The sequence below is a fragment of the Solanum dulcamara genome, chromosome 11, assembly GCF_947179165.1.
Source record: "Solanum dulcamara chromosome 11, daSolDulc1.2, whole genome shotgun sequence".
Lineage (NCBI taxonomy): Eukaryota > Viridiplantae > Streptophyta > Magnoliopsida > Solanales > Solanaceae > Solanum > Solanum dulcamara.
In genome coordinates this window covers 21,416,735-21,434,174 of record NC_077247.1, presented here as the reverse complement: position 1 = coordinate 21,434,174, position 17,440 = coordinate 21,416,735, and the positions used below count along the sequence as shown (strand labels likewise).

General features: G+C 35.8%; 2 protein-coding genes across 3 annotated transcripts; one reads left to right on the top strand and one right to left on the bottom strand.

Annotated features, from left to right (window-relative positions):
- The first annotated feature begins 862 nt into the window (after window positions 1-862).
- On the top strand, window positions 863-13,216 carry LOC129872017 (uncharacterized). 2 transcript variants are annotated; one of them, XM_055946852.1, is made up of 9 exons: window positions 863-1,182; window positions 1,256-1,391; window positions 1,971-3,268; window positions 3,706-4,780; window positions 4,916-5,207; window positions 5,879-6,009; window positions 6,105-6,859; window positions 11,232-11,344; window positions 12,637-13,216. In XM_055946852.1, exons 1-9 carry the CDS (start codon window positions 1,111-1,113, stop codon window positions 12,926-12,928), a joined length of 4,164 nt encoding a protein of 1,387 aa, XP_055802827.1. In that variant the 5' UTR covers window positions 863-1,110; the 3' UTR covers window positions 12,929-13,216. The 2 variants fall into 2 exon arrangements, with proteins under 2 accessions (XP_055802827.1, XP_055802826.1); XM_055946851.1 differs by having other exon boundaries at window positions 3,706-5,207.
- A 384-nt stretch (window positions 13,217-13,600) lies between these two features.
- Window positions 13,601-17,108, bottom strand: LOC129872449 (tetrahydroberberine oxidase-like). The gene is made up of 2 exons (XM_055947437.1): window positions 16,955-17,108; window positions 13,601-15,141 (listed from the first exon to the last, which is right to left on the bottom strand). The coding sequence occupies exons 1-2, from the start codon at window positions 17,106-17,108 to the stop codon at window positions 13,601-13,603; spliced, it is 1,695 nt and encodes a 564-aa protein (XP_055803412.1).
- Window positions 17,109-17,440: the final 332 nt, after the last annotated feature.

Here is a 17,440-nt window from a genome sequence, read left to right as displayed (position 1 = left end):
ATTCAGGATCGTTGCCAAGGTTGGCAAGATCTCTTATAGGTTGGAGCTACCACCGCATCTTAAGGTTCATCCAGTCTTCCATGCCAGTGTCCTCAAGCCGTACCATGAGGACAAGGATGATCCTAGCCGAGGAGAATCAAGTCGGGCGCCACTCACAATCACCGCCTCCCATGATCGAGACATCGAGGCCATTGTGGACTACCAAGCCAAGCGAAAACAGGGACAACAGGCCACTGCTATGTTCTTAGTCCATTGGAAGGGACAATCTCCGGAGGAGGCCACCTAGGAGAGATATGAAGACCTGTGGCAGTTCAAAGATAAGATCCGGGAGTTCTTACAGCAGCAGTGCGCCGCGGTCGTCGCCACATCAGGTGGGGGAGAGTGTTATGGCCCGCCACTTGATCTTGAAGAAGGTAGAAGAATGTAGAGTCTTGGAGAGGTTAGTGGAAGACTCTAGATCCCTATAGAAGCTTGTAGAGAAGTCTTGAAAGACTTAGAATTCTCTAGAGTGTGTAGAAAATTTTAGAGATGGACTTCTTTGTAAATATGGAGGGACTTGTATAACAATTTTTATTTATACTTGAGCCTCTTAGGAGTAGTATAAATAGAGGGGGTATTCATTTGTAGCAAACCATCAAGTAATCAAGCATTCTTCCAAAGCAATACAAAAGCCTTTTTCATAAAAGCTCTCTTATCTTTCTTGCAATCTAGTATTCCCTTAGCGATCTAGTCTTAAAGGCTTACTTGAGCTTACAAGATCGTGAAAGATTCGTGAGTAAGTTGTCAAGTGCCGCACGGAAGTCTTAGTGAAAGTCTAAATCCGTGACAATATGCTGTTTTTTTCCTTGGTTGATTGATAACCGTGCGAGTTGAGCAGCCCTCAGTGATAGCTCGGACCCGACCCGGCTTGATATCCGCTGGATGATAAAACCCGAACCGACTTGATATTCATATGCCTGTGTCCGTCCACTTCTCAAATAGGGTTTAGTGAAGGGGTTTTAAGTTAGCTGTAATGACGGTTGAGTGAACCTTCTCAATTCTAGGGTTTAGCCGAGGTAGTTTCCATGTGTAGGCATAAGTTTATCGAGATTATTGATTTTAAGCTAATATATGTATGAAGGAACATCAATGGCAGATGATGTAATGATTAAAGAAGACCTTACAAATCCCTGCTGCATTGCTGTAAGTATTCAGGTTTAACGTTTCTATTTGCTTCTTCTGTTGATTTTTGGCTGATTTTGGATTGTCTTTGCAGTGGAAAGACAAGTACAGCAAATTGAAAGACAGCTACACAAAGCTTGAAGATCGAAGAAATGCTCTTCGTAAAGGTCTCTCCATTTACGAGGAACAAGTTTCCAAAATCCAGGCAGAAAATTTGTCTCTGAGGAAAGGTATAGTTACTTTCACTTTAGATTCACGTCACCCTTAATTTTTGAATACGAGATTTTCGAGTATTAACTTAGAAGGAGAAGAATTGAGAAATTCGTAAAAAATTATAAAATAAAACACTGAATTTAATGTCTAGGAGGTTGGCCATACCAGCCTGCGTGGTGAATTAGTCCAGGTATGCAAGTTCGCTGGGACTTCTTTCAGGATAAAGAAATGCTACCAGTACTTTGACTATAAATGCTACCAATACTTTGACTATACACTGGCTGCCTGTTGAATTTTCAAGGTGCCTGGAAGGTGGCTCAGCCACCTCATTAAGAAAGTGCCTAGGAATTTAAACACGTCATCTTGATTGGTGTCATAGAAACTTGGTGCGTACCTACATACTAAACCCAGCGACAATACTGTATAGTTAGAAGCTTACATTCTTTGGTCTTGTTTAACTTTGGTAGTGAGATCTTGTTGATTGCATTGCCTTGTTTCTTTTCAGAGTCATACATTGATTTGACACTGTATTTTGTTTGATTTCTTGGAACTGACACACATTGGGTTGCTGCTATATTTTGTTTGATTCTTTCCAGATCTCGGGGATGAAAAAGTTAGGGCAAACAATGAAAAGGAGGAAAAGGTAAAGGAATCTGCTTTAAGAGTTTCTTTAGAGAGCGAAGTTGCTGGGTTGAAGAATGAGATTCTTTCCTTGAAGAAAAAACTGGTGGCTGATGATGGAGGTAGAGAAATTAGAGAGCTTAAGGAGAATCTCTCTGAGAGGGAAACAAAGGTAAATGAACTGAAGGAGCTTGTTGAGAAAGAACGAGTGAGAGCAGAGTCAGAGAAAAAGAAGGCTGATCTAGAGAGGAAAAAGGTGGACGATTTGAGGACAAAATTGAAGGGTGAAAAAACAAGGGCTGATGAAGAGAGGAGACTTGCTGATGCTGAAAGGAAAAGAGCAGAAGTAAATAGGCTTAATTTGGAAAATCTGAAGAAAGAAGCTGATCAAGTGAAATCGAAGTTAGCTTTGGAGACTTTGGAGTTTGAAGATGCTAAGAAGAAGCTGGAGGCAGAAAGAAAAAACACATCTAAAGAGAGAAAACGTGCAGATGCAGCAGGGATGAAAAATGTAGAGCAAAAAAAGATTGCAGAAGCCAACCGCAAAATGGCCATGGATGAAAAGAGTCGTGCTACTGCTCTATTTCGGCAGTTGGAACAGGATAGACAAAAGATTGATAATTTGAAGAAGGAGATTGGTGAGCTCATGGCATCTGGTAAAATGGTTAACATTGTTTCTAGTGAAGGGACAACTGTAGGAACTGCTCAATTATCATCTGAACTTGCTCCAGAGGCAGTGGATAGAGATGTTACCATGGTAGATGTTGCTCTGAATTATGATGCAGCCCAAAGAAAGCTCCAGGAAATGGAACATAAGGTGGTGGTTGAGAAAAAGCGTGTTGAATCAGAGATGAAAAAAGTGGAAAAGCAAAGAAAGTCTGCAGAAGCATATAAAAAGAAGGCATCCAAAGAAAAAGATCGTGCTGATCAGCTATCTGAAGCGGTTAAAAATTACACAAAACAGGTTGAAGAACTGCAGAAGGAAATTAAAAAGCTAGTTTCTGCAAGGTCATTAGTTGATTGCCCTCTTCACGCGTCTGATTGTAATGTGCATGTTGAAACTGGTAAAGTTAAGCTGTTGAAGAAGCAATTGAAGTTTGAAAAGAAGCAGGTGAAGCATGCCAAAAAAGTAGCTAAGTTTGAAAAAACTCATAATAATGTTATACAACAGCAACATCTTCTTAGCATAAAGCAGGAGGTTGTTCATTTCTTAAGACGTCTAAATATGTTGGATGGTTGCTTCTTTCAAGGCGATGAGCATGACCTGGAAAAGGTTTGTTTCTCTTGTGCTTGGTATCGCTAAAGCTCTTATATAGTAATGAAGGTATTTTTGATTTAGTTTTTCTCAAGAAACCTTGGGGGAAGTATGCATTTTATTTGGAATTTTTTTACCAGAACTGGAGTTGGTAGAAACAGAAATGGACTGTTTGAACAATTAGCTTAACATTTTTCAAGAATTTGTTGAACTTTGTTAAAATTGCTTTTTTGACTATTTTTGAAGTCATGCACACTCTTGCAGAATGTTCAGAAACTTTTGAAAATAGTATATGATGTGTTCACTAGAGCTCACTCCTCTATACCTGCTCCATTTTCACATAAACACCCATTTAATTTATTTTTGGGTTGTCTTTATTCCTTCAATTCCTTTGATTAAATTGATGCAAACTATGTTTCTATGGTTTCTGATGATGTGATCTTCCTGCTGTGCAGGTTTGCAGCGTCAGCTTGAAAAACTGTTATTCTGGTTTGAAAGCTTGTGATACGCACTATCATCTTGGAAATGATTCGGTGCAGTTAGCTGCTGTTGTGTCTGATCCGTCCAAGCAAATCATAAAATGTAGTGAACCTTCGCTTCCTATATGTGGAGGGAACAATCCTGGATCAATATCAGGTATTAACTCTAAATTGGAGCCTTTGCTTAGAGGTTCCAACAAAAAAGTGTTACAGAGTTCTGCCATGAATTCCAGTTCAGCATCTTTTTCTGATAGGCTATTGGTGGGCTCACAGGAAAGATGTGCTTCTCTCACAACATCAGCTAAATCAACTGAAGGAAAATTGGACATAGAACCGACCATATCAAGTTTATCTGGAGATGCAAGAAAAAAGTGCAACGAGAATGTTGTAGCGATTGCTGAAAGTAATGTCAAGAGTCCTATCAGTTGTATTTATACTGAGAGGAGAGCCTCAAATCATAAGAGGATGAGCAGATCTATTGATGCCATTGAATATAATGGAAACTTAAATTTCGAGGGTAACAAGTGGCAAAGACAGCTGTCACAAAAAATCTCTTTACATGATGGTATTTTAAATAGTAGAACAGATAGACTTCATGATGAGAAAAAGCTTTCGGTAGCTGACATGCAACATGACTCGTTCAGCGAACATTTTAGATCTACCAAGAAGAGAAAAACATCCTGTGAACTAGGCCCGCAGCTTTTAAACGGTAATAGTGTGGCAAAGACAAAGTTCGACAGTTCTGGTGTCAAATCTGATGTCTGTACACATCTATCTCCAAATGTCTATAACCTTCCAGAAACTGCCCAGGATTGCAAGGATGGGGAAGACGATGATCTGGGAGATATTGATGAACTTGTCAGTGGTGATTATATAAAGCTTCTCAATTTGGATAATGATACAGATGAAGAGTCTTATTGTCAAGCAATTGAAATGCCTTTATCGCCTACACTTCCTGAGATTCAGTACCATAACAGTATGGCACTTGTCCCGATTAACACACCTTTATGTGAGGGATTCTCTAATGCAAGGGGGTCTGTGGCTTCATCAGGTAATTTTGATGTCATCAATGTGGAAATCAATTCTAATCAGTTAAAACACCCTACCATTGATCCTCCGAAAAAATCATCATTACCTGAGAAAAAAGATCACGCTGATTCATCTAAGAGATTAAACCTTGACACAGCTTGCAAGTTATCATGCAGTTCCTATTCAGATACATTGGAAGCATTGTTCAGGTCAGACCTAGCTGCTCCTGCTAGTGAGGATTTGCAGATTTCATTTGAAAGGAGAGTCGTTTCATTACAGGACGAGTTTGCCAAGTATTGTGTCATCTTTTCAAATAACAATGATGAGAACAGCATTTCAAGTGTTTACCGTGCTACCAGCCGTTGTCTTGCTCAATGCTCAGCATCATCAGATACTTCTTTTAGGAGTATTCTGGTCACTCTTTTGAATCTTCAAGAAATTTCAAACGAGTAAGCTAAGCTATTCTATTTTGAGTTGGGTTTCGTGCTTACTTTGCATTAGACATACCAAAATTTTGTCCCTCTATACAATATTTTTTTTCCAAGGATTTCCACCTATACTTTGTTCTTCATTTACCAATATGACATAAGCAAACTTCTCTTTGCTTAATTTTTTTACTTCTAAGGGCCTGTTTGGAAAGCTACTTGGTAATTGGATTTGAGTGTAATTGGGTGCAATTACACAACTTGACCTATAATTGGAAAGCACTTGTTCTTTTGGCACATGTTGATTTTGATCAGAGAGGATGATTTACAACATGGAAACAGAATCACTTGTTATTATTGAAAATAGGAGGTTGTGATGATAATGTATGGAGGTTTATGTAATTTTTTTGATAGATTATACTGGATTGGTTTTTCTAATCTATTTGCTAGATGCCTTATTTCATATAGCGATCTGGAGTGTTTGCATATTTTAAGCTGTTTGCATGAGTTTAAGATGCTTTCGGCCAAATTGTCATTCTTAGGCATGTAGGATGTTCTTAGTTTATGTGCATTAGTCTCGTTCTTGTCCATATCAAGTGTTATGCCTATGCTTCATTAACTAGCGAATGTTTTCAAATTTGATAAGTTGATAATGAAACAGGAGCTAACATTTTATCCCTTGCCACTTTTTTCAGGGAGAAGACATGTGTCTTCTTTTCACTCTTACTGCTCTACATTTCTGATACTGCAACGAGAGCCTTTGGAGATGATTGGGAGAGAGACCTGATCCTTTTCATAAATTCCGTTGCTCAGCATATATATACAGGTTCCTGGCCCTTTTTTTTTCTATTTAAATTAAGATGTTTCCTGGAAAATTTTACCGTGTATATACTAGCAACTCCTAATCTTCCGTATTTGCAGAACTCTCACGTGAAGATATGAGAAGAATACTTGTGGAATCTTGCAACTTGTATGATGTACTTTCTCTTATGGAGGATTTTCTTTTGCATGGTAAATTGCTGGTGCATGCTGTAAGTTCTGATTCAAAGCTTGCATCCAATTCGGTAATCAATCTTATTTTGGATGGTCGTAGTATAAGCTTGTGCAAGCAACCAGCTCCTACTCAGTTGTTGTTAACTGGAGGAATTTTGCTAGCATCAGTATGTGCCGCGGTTGACCATATCGGTTTTGTTTGTGAGGCTTCCTGCAACATTTTAAGGACTCTGAGATCTGATGCTCTAGATATTCTTCATATATTTGCCTATCTATGTGGTTCTAAATATATTACCCTCAAAGAGTATGGCTTAGCTATGACTGTGGTGAAGTCATTGGTGATGCTTATTCACAATAATAGATCATCTCCTAATCCTCTTTCCTGTGTTGCATCTACGGTTGAGTCTTTGTCTAAGATTTGTTCAGGTAGTAAGTGCCCGTTTTCAAAGAGTGCAGCTGCCATGGATGCTGTTGCATCCTCACTCTTGAATAGTCTTAAGAGTTATTCTTGCTCTGCTGTGGGGTTGGATTTGATGGAGTCATTGAACTCATCAAGACATGGAAGGAAAACTGAGGAATCCACAGATAATGTAGATCTAGTCCAGTCAGCCTATGTTACTTTGGGGGATTCAAGCCAGTTCATTGATACCCTTGCATTGGTGGAGCTTGTTGCAGGTTTCATGGTATGATTCTTATTTTATTCGTGTATTCTGTAATCTTGTGAATTTCTATCCTCTTTCTTGTTTCTCTTTTATTTCTCCTGATCTAGGTCTAAAGAAAGTACGAAGATTTGAGAGCTATTATAGGATATTCCTTGAATGAATGGTATTGCTATATCAGGACACAGTGTCATTTCTTTTATAAATTTAAAAAGTTCTGGCTGAATATATTATCAGTAGTTAGTGACTTAACACTCCCAAAAAATTCTTATCTCAAGGTAATGGTAAGTACTTTTGCATACTACTGGCTTCTTTGTGACTTGTTAATTTTGATAAAATTATGTTACATCTAAAGAAAAAACATAGTTTCGAGTATTTCTGTCCTTAATCCTTTTGCTTGGAGAAGTTTGCAGAAAGGTTATTCAAATGAATAGTATGTTCTTTTTGTGCATTCTTATAGAATGTTTCAACATTTTGCACATTGTGTTCCATCATTTTCTAGTATCCATATTTAGGAGCCCCACTTGCAAGGGGAGAGCCAAAATCTGTTCGTTGTTGTTCATTCAGTAGGATGCAGATTTCTTAAAAGTAATTACCACACCATTTCTTATTGTTGAAGGTGGAAAAGGAGTAACACTTTCTTAGAAGTAATTACTGCACTATTTTGGCGCGGGAGTTTGAATTCACTCTAATTCCTATTATCTCAAAATGAGATACTAATATTACAAACACGTTAACTTAATATGGTGCTTTTGCATCCTGGACTTTGTATTTGCTGAAGGATGGAAAATCAGAAAGAAAATACAAATGGATTTCATTTAAAAATCAAAATGTGTTAAGGTGAATCTTATTAGGAATTACACCATTTAATTGGGTAGGAGTTATATTTCATCCCCTTTTAATGTTCTCTCTTAATTCTCATGCAATTTATCTCTATACTTAGTTCGTTGCAGTTTATTTTGGGCTTGAAAGGTGTACTTCTCCCGTAGTTTCCTGTCCTTCTATTTCTGTTACTATTTGCTATCTCGTGTCTTCGATTATCATACTTTCTGTTGTAGTTACTGTTTTTTTTTCTTCAGAATGCTTTGTCATGCTTTCTATAGTATTTTGCCATGAATTCTTCACTTCTGTTATTTCTTTTTTGATTTGCTTTGATATGCATCAGAAATAACCTCTTTACCTTCCAATTTCCAAGGTAGGGGTAAGGTCTGCGTACACTCTACCCTAGGGCTGGGCGTTCGGTATTCGGTTCGGTATTTTCAAAGTTCGAGTTTGATAATTCGGTAATCGGTAATTCAAAGTATATACCAAATACCGAACTTCCAAACTTCGGTTCGGTAATTCGGTAATCGGTAAATCAAACTTCGGTTCGGTACGGTATTCGGTAATACCATATTGAAGTCAAAGTCCACACGGAATATGTTAGTAGATCATATTCACAATAGCAATAATAAGAGATGTGAAGATTTTTAATAACAAACTAAACAATGGATCGAATACAACTGAGTTTCAAACTAATTGTAAAAAATATGTACATTATGGCTTATTCAAAATCTCCCAACTTCAAAGACATATATAACCCCAATGATGAAAATCCAGGCATTGCAGAAAGCCAGAAACTGTTAAAGAAAAAAGGGAACCCTCTAGTCAATCAAGAGACTCAGTAAGAGCCAGAGGTGCGACATTGGTTGTTCGACTTGTTTCATCCTCCATCTAAACATAGAAGAGATAAGGAAAAAAAATCAAGCAGCAAACAAGAAGTATCCATTAAACAAACACAAGCTAATAAATACTCCTGATATATCAACTACTCATCGCGACAGCCTACATGTAAGAAAATGCATTGTTGTACCAGTTAAAGGTTTAGAACTAACAACTAAAATGAAAATCAAAACCACGAAAGGGGAAACTCCAATGTCGCAATCAGTCAGAAAATTAACACACTCTTCCAACCATATCAAGCAGCAAACAAGAAGTAACCATTAAACAAACACAAGCTAATAAATATCATAATCCCAAATATCAGCAGATTAAGATGATGTGTAATCAGTTTTCTACGCCGACTTCTAGCAATTAATGACACGGATGCCATAGTATAAAAACAACAGCTGCTTCAAAGCAACCCAAAACTTGGTACTCGACACTTATAGATCTAATAAGAACTAAAGACAAGATAAATCAACCAGTCCTTAGCTTCAACTTTTCCACACGCATATTAAACTGATCGACTAACAGAAAAACTCATATATAAGTATAAGTATAAACACTGGTCTCGTATTCATAATCGAAATACTGGCCACCAAATAGGCCTTCACAAAACAACAGTAACATGAAACTTGTCATTGTTGGGGTTTGGAAAGAGCATTAACCAGAATAGGCATAAAGAGTGACAGAAGCCAATGAGGTTGTTAAGTTTTCTCAATGACTGACTATAATACCAAAAGGAGTAACATCTTAATTACTTCAAGAAAATTAACAGAGAAATGCAAGGTAGGAGAATGATGTTAGATTTAAATTGCAATATATCATTTCCGACACAATTTTTTCCAGCAATAAGAGAACTCAGCACTTTGAATCAATAGCAAGCCGAAGTGATGAACCAAGTGTCTGCAATGAATCCTTGAAATTTCAAAAGAACATCTTATAAAATGGAAAAATGGAAAAATCACATATAGGTAATAGTAAAGAAACTAAACGAACGCATTTGGCATAAGTACACTCGCGATTTTTTTGACTCATCTATCAAAAAAGACAATGTAAAAGCAAAGGAGCTTAAACCTCTCTTGGAAACCTATAACTTAACATTGGTTGTCGACTTGTTTCATCTTCCATCTAAACATCGAAAGATATTAGAAAAAAAAACAAATCAAGAAAGGACCCAAGTAAGTAGACAGAGAACTCAGAACAGCAAGTCAGCAGTTAAAAAAAAACATTAGAAGAAGAACAATGGGCAAACACCTACAAAACACGGTTAAAAATGAATGATTTTAAGTTTTGTAAATGTGTACAAACATGGTTAACTAGGTAAGAGGAATTGAACAGCATCCCCAATTTGAGTTCTAGAAAACAAATTAATCGAAAAATGGAAGAAAAAAAAGGGAAACAAAAACTTGGAGAGTAGGTAAGTCAGAATACATTAGCATAAATATTGAAGCTCACAGAATCATTTGCTGACTCTTGCATATTGTAATTTCCTCCTCCTTACCATTGACAAGAAAGAAATAAATATGAACTTTATACTCTGAAAACACAAAGAAGTCGAACAAAAAAAAGAAATTAACTTTGTGAAGAATGGACACAAAAATCTGATACCAACTTCTAATGTATGTTGCTAAGACAGACTAAACATGTTGCCTCAGCTGTATGTCGAACCCTCCATACAGTTCTTGTCTACAGTTCCACTCACTTCAGATTTTCAGATTTTCAGGATAATAAGAGACATCAATCAACATGAATCTCTTACCTGGAACTTCTATTTCACTAATTCCGTACAAATTTTTTCAAAAGATTTGATATTTGATGGAGAACGGGAAGCTGATGGTGGCGTGAAGGGCTGAAGGCGGCGTGAAGCTAAAGGGCTGAAGGCAGCGTGAAGACTGAGGTCTGAGGCGGTGGTGAACTCAGAAGTTAGAACTTAGAAGTGAAGAGTGATGAGTGAAGAGTGAAGATTAGGGTTGGGCAGTATAGAGATAATATTTAATACTGAAATGGATAGGTTAATTGGGCTAATGGGCTGTTAGGGACTTAGGGTATGTTACATAATTGGGCTGGGACTTAGGGTATGTTAGATATAGTTAAATTATACGAATGGGCCCAACAGAAATAATTATAGGAGGCCCAATTGCCAATAGAAATAAATTCGGTATTCGGTAAATACCGAATACCGAACGGGAAAATTATAAAATACCGAAACCGAAACCGAAATACCGAAATAATCGGTTCGGTTCGGTAATTCGGTTTTCGGTATTTTATGCCCACCCCTACTCTACCCTCTCCAAACTCTACTTGTGGGATTGCACTAGATATGTTGTTGTTGACTAGGTTGCATGGATGTTGTGAAATTTTCTCAATTGATTCGTCAAGTGGAAATTTATGGGGAGCAATTGATGTTTTAATGCCTACTACTTCTCCACCCAAATTCTTAACTCTTTTAACTCCTATATTGTTGTATTTAAATCTTTGTTATGCTCGCTCCATCTTTTGTTGGATCTTTTTCTCAATGGAGGATGTTCTTGGAGAATCTTTTTCCTTTTAAAATATTATCTGGCATAATTCTCTTGCTCGGTTCCTAGTGGGCAATGGGGGTAGTGGTTCTGGGTAGGTAATTATTTTCCTGCTTTTAGTTCATTTATCAGGAGTTTCTGCCTAATTCTGTCATTTTTGATCTCCCAAGCAGAGCTGGGATTGGATGTTTGACAAAATTGCCTGTCCACTATTGAATCTATTGGAATATTGTTCAATAGAGCACAATGCTGCTGCTATTACTACTCTTCTTGGCCAACTTGGAAGGTAACTGACCAAATATGTTAAATTATTTTCAGCGTTTATCTTGTACATAGTGCTTAAGTGTTAAATGGGGAAATATGAGAGGGAGCTCTATTAGCATTTTGATTGTTGTTTGATGGCCTGAGCTGCATACTTGTGTTTTTACCATTTTCTGATCATATATGATGTATTCATTTTCTTTGGGAATCTTTGAAGCAGCATATTAACTAGGTAATATTGTTTTGAACCAAATCATTGCATTTCTTATGGGATAATATCCTGATCCTTATTTATTTCTCCCTATCCTGAAGTTTTTCCATAGTTCAATATAAGTGGCATTGCTGATATTGGATGCATTTATAAGTTTTTGTTTGGCCATCCAGAAATCTTTTCTACCAGTTTATCCATCCATACATGTATATGTGGGCAGTTACGTACTCTGATTGATCATAATCCATCTGCTCAGGGAACCATACGGACTCAAATTGTTTCCCCAACCGTTTGCACATTGGTGGTCTATGCCATAACACTCGTGCAAATAAGAACTTTAATGGACACTATTGGCCTGATCTCTTTTAGACTTACACTAACCTCAAAGTTTCATTGATTTGGTACACAGAATTTGCATAAAACTATTCTATGTCCAGAGGTGTTGCCAGTGGAGAAAAGCTTTAAGACATGGCTATGGACATTAACAGGAAATGATAATGTTAAAAAGACGTATCTGTAGATAGTTTACTTATATTATATTGTTACATATCGATAAAATTAGGTTTTTATTGCCTTATAGTCAGTGACATGAGTTAGAACTCTGAGGAGGTGCTTGGAAAAGTCTTCTAGGCCTACAGAGATGAATGAACAAACTCATTCTGCATTTGCTACAGATTATCAACTCCTTACCAGCAATAGAAAAGATGAAACTTCACATAGCAGTTGGATATCTGAATTTCCTTTTGTATGCATGATTTTACAACCAGCTTTTGTAATGAAATTGACTGGGAATAGAGTTGGAATACCACAAGTCACTTTTCTGTTTGGGGCATTTGATTATTTTAGAACTAGGTACCATGTTTTAAGTTGTGTGAATGAGTAGAGATGCTGGTCACAATCATCAGTTAGTTGGATGAAATAAATTGACCTTTGGATGGAGGGCTACTTATTATGACCTCAATGCTTCCATCTCTTAATTGTATTTATTTGATAGGCATCTCTTAAGTGTGTTTGTGTTAATGTTTATAGCGGCATTTCACTTGGATTTTTTTTGGTTTTATTTCAGTTCATGCTAAACCGAGATTTTATATATGATATCTCTACAGGTGTGGACTTAAAGCTTTTGGATATGAAGATGTTAGGATTCAGAGATTAAGAAGCTCTTTCTGTGCATTACTTTGGCAATGCGACTCCAAAAGAATGGGTCTCCACCTCCAGTTCTCCATTGGAGTTGCTTTAATTGGCCTAATTCCTCTTAGGTTTGAGGAACTTGTTGGAAGTAACATTGAAGTTGCACCAGCTGCAAATCCATGTGATCCAACTGATTGCCTAGGAAAGTGGTTCGCCTTATTGAGCAGTGAGCAGCGGTTATTCTTCAAGGCTCGTATATTCTGCTAGTTGCCGAAGGGAGAAACAAAATTTTGGGGGAGAGCAATAGTTGAAATATTGCCCATTTGTGTCTTTGTTGATGTAGATAATTAGTAGTACTCGAGGAGTTGTACAGAAAAAGGCAGTTTTTTTTTCTTTCTATTTTTGGTCGACCTTTGCCATTTCTGCTTTTGGATATTACCGGCGATTGTTGTTGGGCAATGCGTTTGTTCCAATTGTTAACATTTTGGACAATGGTTGGACTTGGGCAACATTTTTTGCAATGCCAATAATATTATCCATCCAAAATTTCATATATGATTGACATTTTGGGCTTAAGTTTGTTGCACTGGCTTTTCAACGAGGTACACGGACATTTCATGAAAAAAAAGTAATACTTGAAAATCTCAAGTCATTGGACAGGCGTATTTTAATATTCATTTGAAGAGGAAAACTACATGCATCGATTGACGAGCTTATTTAATAATAGTACACTATATTTTGTCTTATCGAAGATGATTATATTAGTTAAACTAGCATGTTGAGAGATTATTTTTCTGTCTTATTAATTCTTTTTTACTTTGTTTTTTTTTTTAATTTTATAAAATTATCCACATTTGCAAGTTAATTAAAAATTGTTCATATGGGAAAAGCAAAGGAGAAACTTGAAAATCTTTCAGTTTATGTCTAAATTTAAAAGAGTTATGGAGCAAGAGGTGGAATACTTTGCTCATTCCTGAAGTAATTTGCTGGATCAACAGTATATTTCACCCTGGCCAATTTCTCAAAGTTTCCTTTGAAATACATTTCACCCCAACTCCTTGCTTCTGAGTATTTCTCATTTCCAATTAGTGTTGTTCCCAAATCCAAATCCCTTGTATTTACATATGCTGTTCTTGGGTTAGAAACAAATTTCCCCATGTAATCATAAACACCATTAACCCAATCAAATTTTATCTTTTCTACAGTTTGGTTTGGATGATGCCAGAGTGCAAAATATTGTAGGTTATAGAGAACTCCTTTTCTATGTGGAAACGGAATCGCATCCTCTAATATTTCATTCATTTTTCCACCATGAGGGGTGAATATGACAAGTCCATCTCCCGTACTTTTGAAGACATTCCATAACCCTTGTAATGCTTTTTCTGATAGAGGCTTTGTGACATAGTCTGATTTTGTTTTGTAAAATGTGAGTCTCTTGTCCTTATTCCTTTCTAACAAATCTTCAATTCTTGAATCTTTCCTATAACTATCTATCCTTATTGTTGAATTAATCCAGCTCATCTCTTCACAATCTCTAGACTTTAACTTCAATTCTGGGAATTTCTTCCTCATTATTCTCCTAAGATGGCGCCTCCTCCCTAAATATAACGAGTTAAATGAAGCTTGTATGGATGGTCTCCCTAAAGAGTCCCTTTTAGGGTTTATGTTTATTCTTAGGAAAAGCTCCTCAGGGAATTCTTCCATTACTAGGTTTTGCCATTTTTGGACAAGCTTCGTTGCACCTTCCTCCTGAGTTCGAACCACCGTGAAGAGAGTGACCACGGGTGGAACCTCCACTAATTGTAACTTCCAAGATAGAACCACCCCGAAACTAGCTGCTCCACCACCTCGGATTGCCCAGAATACGTCTTCTCCCATCCCTCTCCTATCCAAAATCGTGCCATTAATGTTGATGATTGTGGCATCGATCACATTATCCGCTGCCAGGCCGTGTTTTCTCATCAACGGTCCTTGTCCACCACCACTAATATGGCCTCCAACACCAACAGAGGGACAAGTTCCAGCTGGGAAAGCTAGGGTATTGCTTTTATTACCAATATTGTAGTAAAGTTCCCCTAAGGTAGCTCCAGCTTCTATCCATGCAGTCTTTTCTTGAACGTCGATATCGATGTTACGGAGGTTGGATAGGTCAATTAGGCAATAGGGCTTGTGAGAAATGTAAGAAAGGCCTTCATAATCATGTCCACCACTTCTAATTCGAGTCTCAAATCCTGATTTTTTGCAACAAATCATGGCAGCTCCAACTTGTTCTTTTTTTTCTGGGACAATTATGTAGTTTGGTTTGGGGACATTAGAATTGTTGAACCTAGCATTGTGTATCGATGATTCAAGGATAGATTGATAGCTTTGCGACCATAGAGTATGAACAATATTATTATTGTGTGGTTGATTGCCAGATTCATAGGAGAGGCACAATCCATAAAAGTTGGTATTGGCATCATCAACGTCACGAGAGGTGACTAAGGAAGGAAGAAAAAATAGGGCAAAAAATACTGAACACATCACTTACTTACCTAGCTTTACCAAATAATTTTTTTTTCCCTTCTTTCCTTCCTATTGAATTCAGTTATAAATTTATTCACACGAAAAGTTAATACTTTCATCGAACCTAATACCATTACCATTAATGACCTTATTAATTCAAACAAATTAATGCTAATCTTTCTCTTACTTTTTTTTTTTTTTTGCTTATTTCTTGCTGTTGATTTGGGGTAATTAATAAAAAAGAACCTTCAATTCCATTAATTTACTAGTGTGTGTGTATAGTGTGTTGCGTGCATGAAAGAATAAATAGTAGTCGCGGATGACATAGGCACACAATCAATGTACTATTGACGTTATATCATACTAAAGGTTCTAAGGGCCAACTAAATTTTTTGTCCATCGATTTACGGGGCTGGGATGGGCCGGTCTTGCCCTTGCTGGGCCAGACTGGTCTGGGCCCAATAGCGCCCCAATGTCAGATGACCTAGCCCATGACCCATTAAGGGTATAGTGGTCGTACTGGTCGAGTTGGGCTTGAATTTTATTTTTTTTGCAAGGTTTTTATATTTGAAAATTTGAGTCAATCATCAATATAGTGTATCGTTATCTATTTAATTTAAAATTAATTATAACAATTTATATACTTAAAATATATAATAATATACTTATATTATATTACATATATACTTACAATGTATATCAAATATAATCACAATATGCTATCTATTATAATGATATACATACATTAAATTATATATACGAACAATGTATACCAAATATAATTATAATATACTATCTATTATAATGATATACTTACATTATATTATATATATACTTACAATGTATATCAAATATACTCACAATATACTATCTTTTATAATAATATACTTACATTATATATTATATGTATACTTACAAAGTATACAAATATATTCACAATATGCTATCTATTATAATGATATAGTTACATTATATATTATATATATACGAATAATGCATACCAAATATACTCACAATATACTATCTATTATAGTGATATACTTGCATTATACTATATATATTTACAATGTATATCTAATATATTATATATACTTACAATGTATATCAAATATACTCACAATATATTATCTATTATATTATACTCACAATATACTATTTATTATAATGATTAGTTACATTATACTACATATACTTACAGTGTATATCTAATATACTCACAATATACTATCTATTATAGTGATATTCTCACAGTATATTATCTATTATAATTCTATACTTACATTATATTATATATTTATATATACTTATAAAGCATAAAAATACTATCTATTATAATTATATTTTTTCAAGTATTGAAATCGTATAGTGACTACAAATTTAATCTTCAATATATGATTATGAAATTATTTGTATATAATAAATTATAATTTCTACAAATCTTATAGTGGCTACAAATTATTTAATTGAATCATATAAAATTTATGGAGAAAATAAATTAAGAAATGCAAAGACTCAATGAGTCTTTGACTTTATTAATATATTGATAAAATTCAAAACATACAAAGTTACAAACTTACAATTAGTTGTATATAATAAATTGTAATTTCTACATATTTCAAATCATTTTCTACAATTCATCTGTATTAACATTAACAGAAATTGACTCATAATTTTCAAAATCAACTAATCCGTAATTTGGACTAACTTGTGCTGAAGGATCTCCAATTGAAATTATTTCTTCAAGTTCTTCTTATTCTTCTGTATCTTATGCTCTTTATTTATTTCTACACTCTGATCTAATCCAATCTCTAAGGCAAACTAAAACATTCATAGCATTGCTTTTCAAAGAATGTCGAATGTCTCCGATCTGCTGCCTTCCTTGACTAAATGCGCTTTCCGATGCAACAATTGACATTGTAACATTTAGCACATCCTTAGCCATGGTTGATAGTACTGGATATTATTTTTGATTGTTCTTCCACCATTCCAGTGTAATGACATTATTTTCATCATGGGTCTCTAGAGCCTGTTTCAAATAATAATTAAGCTCGTCTTGATTTATGCTCCATTGTGATGTAAGCTGTACTCTATTCTAAATAGATAAATTAGTAACACCATGGGCGGGCATACCATGTGCCTGTCTTTTAGAAAATGATGGCTCGTCAGAAGGACAAGATAGAGGAACAATATGACTAGGATTAACATTATCAAGTAAAATCGATATAATGATCATATAATGTTTGAATATGGTCATTTGTATCACTCATCGCCTTA